Below are 6605 nucleotides of genomic sequence, written 5' to 3' on the forward strand. Positions count from 1 at the left end.
GGGGGCTTTGGGCGCTCTCCAAATCCCCGCCGGCAGCAGCGGGGATGGGACCGGGAGAGGAGAGAGGGGAGGGATGGGACCGGGAGAATAGAGAGAGGAGAGAGTGATGGAACCGGGAGAGAAGGGCAGGGATGGAACGTGGAGAGAAAGGCAGGGATGGAACCGGGAGAGAAAAGGAGGGAGAGAAGAGGCGGAGATGGAGCGGGAGAGGGCAGGGATGAAGGGCATGGAGCGGGAGAAGGCAGGGATGGTGGCATCTGCCACCCCCGGCCACCACCCCTCCCAGGACACCGCGCCGGGGTCCCTGGAGCTGCTGATGGGTCTGGAATGGTTCTGCTGGAGCTGCTGGGAGGGGGTCCCCAGCAATTCCAGCCGGGATGGGAGCAGCAGGTGACGCCCCCTGTGCTGGGGATCGCGCAGTGAGGGGGGAACATAACAGCAGAAGGGATTTTTGCCGAAAGGATTTCGGGGATTTTGTGCAAGGAGATGGAGCCCGAATAGGAGAGATGGGACACAGCTTGGGTTGACTGAAGAGCTCTCCGGGCTGGCGTTATTCCCTGCGGAAGCAGGAGCTCCCAGCAGCGTTCCCTGGTGCCCGAGCCAGGCGGGAGCCGGCGGCTCTTCCCCGGTGGTGCGGGGAACCCGGGGTGTGCGGGAGGAGCCCGCCTGCATCCCCTGGACATTTGCACTCCCTGAATCCCGACATCCCTGCAGAGCTGCCGTGAGCCAGCCCCGATCCCAAATCCCATCGGCAGCCGGGATCGGGGTCCCTGGGGAGCCTCGGCGGCTCCCGATGCACTCGGCAGAGCAGCGTCTGTCCTTCTGGCAGAGTGAAAGCCTGGAATTCCTCCAGTGGGATTCCTGTCCCCTGCGAGGATGGACGCGGGGCAGGGATGTGGCTGTGGGATGGTGCAGGAGCCAGCTGGGACAGTGCCAGCCCCAGCACTTTATTTCCTGACAAACCTGAAATTTATCAGCTGATAACACGAGGGAAAAAAGTTCTGTGCCCTTGTGTGGGTTCCACAAGGTGCAGTAACTCAGATGTGCTGATAATGCCATAACTCCAGGCTTTGCTGCCACAAATTCATTTTAAAATTTAGAAATTCATTTCCCTGAGTTAATTGGGTGTGGTCTGGGCACTAACACAGCTCCTTTTTCTGTTCTTTCCAGAGGGTCACCAGACAGGGATGGCATCGTGAGTATTGCCCAGTGTCACCTTCCCTTCCACCACCATCAGCATTTGTGAACAGTTTTCTGTTTAATATAGAAAATAAATATAAACAAGGCAAATTCTGTGTTTCCTATAAAAACACCACCAGAGGGAGGCCTGAGGAGCACAGGGGCAGAGGGAGCAGGTGTTCTGCTAAAGCCCAGCTCCTCATCCTCGTTTCCACCCCTGCTAATTGGCTTGGGCCAGATTTGCTGCCTGAGGAGTTCATTGCCAGAGCAGCTGTTTCCAACCTCTATTTTTATTTTCTATATTAACCTGAAAACCAGCAGATGTTTGTGGTTTGTTGGTTTGTTTTGTTTTTTTTTCCTTTTAATTATTGCTGCTTTTATTCCTGGCGTTAGACTGAAATGTCCCTGCTAGAGCTGGGTAGGAGATGGGCCCTGTCTCCTTTAGAGTTTGATATAAAAAATATTCTGGGTTCAGACTGGGCTTTATTTCTTCAGCAAATCCAGATTTTAGAATTTCCCCTCAAAATAAAGACGAGCCCCTTGTGAGGCTCAGCAGGGAGAGTAGTGCTGGGCTATCTTTAAAAAGATAAAAATTTGTGGGCCGAGCTGCTCCTTGCACGAAATAATTTTAGTTTTCCCCCCAATCTGACCCAAAATCCTTGGCTTTGGGCACGCTCTGTGTTTTTTAAGCTACTTGTTAGGAAATAGAGATAAAAGTAAAGGTAATGCTTTCAGCAGGGCTCTATTCAGCAGAGGTAAATTAACAAATAGCAGGTTTAGGCTGGATAAATTAATAAATAGCAGGATAAATTAATAAATAACAGGTTTAGGTGGGGTAAATTAACAAATAGCAGGTTTAGATGGGATAAATTAATAAATAGCAGGTTTAGGTTGGACATCAGGAGGAATTTCTCCACAGAAAGGCTGTTCAGGGAGGTTTGGAGTCCCCATCCCTGGAGGTGTCCCCACCTGGATGTGACACTTGGTGACAAGGTGGGGATGGGCACAGCTTGGGCTGGATAATCCTGGAGTTTCAGTTCTGTGAATATCCAGGGAACATCCCCAGGCTGTTCCCTCTTCCAGCAGAAATCCCATGGGCAGCTTTTCCTCGCCAGGTGTGGGCAGAGGGACCTCAGGTGTCCTCTCCAAGGATGCAGAAATGCAATTTTTAGGGGACAAAACGAAGCTCCTGGAGGTGATTGAGGCAGAGGGATTGGCGATGGAGACATTTAATATCATTTTTCATCCTTTTCCATATAATTTTTGCAGCCACTGGAGTGGCCAGGAGGCAAATCCTGACTGCTGAATAGAGCCCACAGGAAAATCCACCTTCAATCCTGGTGGAGCCACAGCTGAGCCTTCCTTTCCTGACAAATTTCTGTTCCCTGCTTCCTAAAACTCAGTTTTGTGCACTTAAAACCCAAAAAAGCCCAGCCAAGGAGCAGCTGTTTTAACCCTTTTTGTGCCACCCCCACCTTGCAGCAGCCCAGCCCTCATCCCAATGATCCAACCTCCAATAGCAAAGCCGAGGGCACGCGGGAAGGAGGAAATAAAAACGGGGTAAGGAAAACTGAGCTCGGCCCCCAGCTCCCACAGGGCTGTGGAAAACAGGGAGCCCCCCTTGCTTTGGAACCCAGAGTGCAGGAAAATCCCTTTAGGGTCAGCCAGGCCCATGGAAACGGGGTTCAATACAAATGGACGGGGGAAAAGCAGGAATCCCCAGGAGCAGCACCCAGAATTCCCACGGAACAGAACCCAGGGGAGGTTTTCCCTCCTCAGCTGAGCTCCCAAGGGAGCTGCTCCGCCCAGAGCTGTGGAGCCCTGGACCAGGGAGTGCATCCTGCCAGCCCTCTGGAGGGAGCTGGGATGGGAATGGTCCCTCTGGGAGCTCGAGGGAGCTGGATTGTCCCATTTTGGTGCCCAAAATCATGGTGGCCGTGGGACTTTGGATGGGTTTGTGTGCCCAGAGCCAGCCAGGAAAGGGTTCCAGAGGTGAGGGATGCCTGAAGTCTCTTCCAAATGAAATTTCCTTGATGCCAAGCAGCAGTTTGTGTGTGTGTTGGTGTTTCATGGCATGGACTCATCCTTCCCACTGCTCCATCCTGAATTCACAATGCCTGGCATGTGGGATAATGGGATCTGACTCCTTCTTGGGATTGCCTTTTCTTGGGGAAGGGGTTTTATCTCCCAGGAAATATTTCCTGAGAAGTTTCCCTGCTTGACTGGTGTTGGGAGCTTCCCAAGGGCTGGAAGATCCCAGCGCAGGGAGAAACTTTCCTCACTTTTCCCTAAGGAATGTTGGATGTCCACCTGAGGAATATTCAAAACTCCCCCTCTTTTCATCTCTCTGGGGTGGGAGAATCCCAGAGACGGGGAATGCTGTTGGGTTTCTGGTGTGGGTGTGGGATAACAGCATCTGCTATGGGATGTGCTCTGCTCCTGCTTCCTCCATTTGAACCACGGGAATTCTCCTTTCCAGAAGAAAACCAATGGAGCTCCAAATGGATTTTATGCAGAGATCGACTGGGACAGATATGTAAGTGTCCCCTGGAGCTTCCCTGCCCCAGCTGCATCCCATGGGAACCCCAGGCTCTTCCCACACTAATTTTTGGCTCTTTGGGTGAAATCAGCTCTGTCCAGACCCCAATTCCACACCTGCAGGTCAGCCAGAATTCCCAGGGATGAGGAGCTCTGGGGAGCTCTGTCCGGGCCCATGGGATGTTGCAGTTTAGCCAGAGAAAACTTTGAATTCTCAGCAAGGATTAAAACTTTTCCTTCTGCAAAATGAATCGTGGAATGTGAGGTGCCCTTTGCTCTGTGGGACCCAGGGGGTTGGGCTGTGCAGGACATCCTTTCCCACAGGAGGGGAGAGCTGCTCCAGCTTTCCAGGAGTTTGCATTCCTCATTTTCCTGATGTTTTGTGTGGTTTTTTTTTGTTTTGTTTTGTTGCCTATGCAGAACTCCCCTGAGCTGGATGAGGAGGGATACAGCATCCGACCCGAGGAACCAGGATATATCCTTTGGTTTTGGCTTTGCCTCTTGGGTTACAGCCTGTAACAGGAGCTGGGCTCACAGACAGGCCTCTGGTTCTTTTTATTTCACTGTTAGTATTTATTATTAATTATAATTATTTATTTCCACCTTTTGATTTCCATTTGGAGCTGGCTCTCCACAGATAAAGCTGAATTACCTGAGGCACTTGAATTGTCTTTGATTCACTGCTGTGAAATGAGGAGTGGGGGAACATCCCATGGGATGCTCCGTGGAGACCAAATTGCGATTATCCTGAAGAAAAGGAGGATCAGGGAGGAGCTTCTGGCTCTTGACAAGGAGGGTGGAGCCAGGTGAGGTGGGAACAGGGACAGGAGGAGGGGGAGTGGCCTCAAGTTCCAGGGGAGGTTTATGTTGGATATTGGGAAAATTTCTCCGTGGAAAAGGCTGGTCAGGCATTGGCATAGCTGTCCAGGGCAGTTGTGGAGTCCCCATCCCTGGAGGGATTTAAAATCCATGTGGATGTGGCACTTGGGGACATGGGGCAGCACTGGGGGATGGTTGGACCGGATTGTCTCATAGGGCTTTTCCAGCCTGAACAATTCCATGAAATCGAGACACAGAATCCAAAACTGGATTCATAAATCCAACCCTGGGCTGGGTTTATCCCTGAGAGGAGCAGCTCCTTGTGCTCTGGCTGCAGAGGGAGGCAGCAGTGGCAGGCCCAGCCCAGGATTATCCCTCCCTCATTTTGGGATCAGCATTTTGGGACCACCAGATTCCTGCTCTCTAGCAAGCCTGGAACATGGAGGAAGGAAAATTCCTTAACTGAGCTGTACCTACCAAAGGAAAGCACTTCTACTCCTCCAGCGAGTCGGAGGAGGAGGAGGAGGCGCACAAGAAGTTCAACATCAAGATCAAGCCCCTGCAGGCCAAGGACGTCCTGCGCAGCGCCGCCACCGTGGACGAGCTCAAGGCCTCCATCGGCAACATTGCACTTTCTCCAGCCCCTGCAATGAAATGTCCAAATCTTACAGCACCATCTCCCAAACTACAAGCACTGAAAAAATCCTGTAATTACAAGTTGCTTTTATAGATCTGATGCCTTGAGAAGGCTGCCCTAGAACAGAGGCTGGACAGAGTTCCAGAATAAAGCAGGGATTTATTGAAAGCATCTCCTCCATGGATCCACCTTGGGCAGCACAAGAGCCCAGCCAGGGCTGCACCCAAGATGAACCAAAATGGCCCCAAAATGCACGAGCGGGCACGGGCTCTGTCACTGGGATCAGTTCTGCTCCATTTGCACCTTGCAGTTCATTGTCCAACCAAGAGTTTGTCATGGCAGCCCCTTTTGTAGGGGATTCAAAATTCCCATGGACAACTGATGGGCGGGGATCTCTGCACCACCCAGGCCCTCAGCCAGTGGTGTTTGCATTTAGGATCAGATGGGGCTGGCTGAGGGTCCCCTGAGCAGGTTTGAATCCAATCTATCCTTGCCTTGTCTGGGGATTTGTTTCACTTCTAAGCTGGTGGAATTTGGGGGTCTGATATGACCAAGTTTATCTGGCAGCTACAAAGCAGCTGCCCTGTGGCAGTGGTGGTGCACAGGGATCGTCCCAAACTCGGTGGGAGCTGATGTTCCACTTGGCTTTGGTGTCCTTATTTTGGGGTCTGGTCTGCAGGTGTTGCTCAGATGTATTGAAATTATGTTACCAGTGCAAAACACCTCAAAAATTCCCTTTCCTGCTCATAAAAGAGATCAGGATGTATTATTCCCTGATTTTTTTTCCCCTCTTATCCTCATTTTTCGATGAGGAAAAAGGGGAATTTCAATCAAGGGGAATTTTCAATCATCATCATTCAGGCTCTTGCCCTGAATCCCAAGCATGTGTGGGCTTTTCCATGGGATTTTAGAGGGATGTTTCCCACCCTGGAGGTGAATCCAGGTTCCTGGAAGGAAAGCTCATTTTTCCTTAGCCCATCCTGGCGTAAAATCAATCCCCCTCTGTTTTTCCTGGGACTTGTTAAGATTCCTGTTGGCTCATCCCAGTCTGTTCAGCCATGAAAAGATTGGATTCTGGGCTTTCAGGAGTTTTTAGTGTGAGCTGAAATGACTTCCCAGACAAAGCTTTCCATGACTTATAAATAACCTGGATCTTAAGTGTGAATGGCTCTCCAAGCCAAAGTGAAACAAAATCCACGTGCTTTGTTTCTGCTTCCCAACCACGGAGTTCCTGTTTGGCATTCCAGGATTGGAAATGGCAGTTGGATGCTTTGGGAAGCACAAAAAAAAGGGGAGGAAAAAGCAACCTCAAAATGAACAATTTAATATTGATGATAATAATAATAATAATAGGAAAACCAAAAAACCAAATTCTTCTGGAATGTGCATTTTACCGAATAGGATTTTTGTCTCCTCTTTTCCCTGGTGTTTT

At 50.6% G+C, this 6605-nt stretch overlaps 1 protein-coding gene across 1 annotated transcript in view; it reads left to right on the forward strand.

Moving 5' to 3' along the window:
• Nucleotides 1-6605, forward strand: part of SGIP1 (SH3GL interacting endocytic adaptor 1) — a 49190-nt gene that overhangs the window by 13805 nt on the left and 28780 nt on the right. The window contains exons 3-8 of the mRNA XM_031064076.1: nucleotides 1171-1195; nucleotides 2662-2739; nucleotides 3659-3715; nucleotides 4138-4192; nucleotides 5010-5192; nucleotides 6402-6406. Coding sequence (XP_030919936.1) covers nucleotides 1171-1195; nucleotides 2662-2739; nucleotides 3659-3715; nucleotides 4138-4192; nucleotides 5010-5192; nucleotides 6402-6406 — 403 coding nt within the window. The remainder of the gene's footprint in view (nucleotides 1-1170; nucleotides 1196-2661; nucleotides 2740-3658; nucleotides 3716-4137; nucleotides 4193-5009; nucleotides 5193-6401; nucleotides 6407-6605) is intronic.

The sequence above is a fragment of the Geospiza fortis genome, unplaced genomic scaffold (genome assembly GCF_000277835.1).
Source record: "Geospiza fortis unplaced genomic scaffold, GeoFor_1.0 scaffold69, whole genome shotgun sequence".
Taxonomy (NCBI): domain Eukaryota; kingdom Metazoa; phylum Chordata; class Aves; order Passeriformes; family Thraupidae; genus Geospiza; species Geospiza fortis.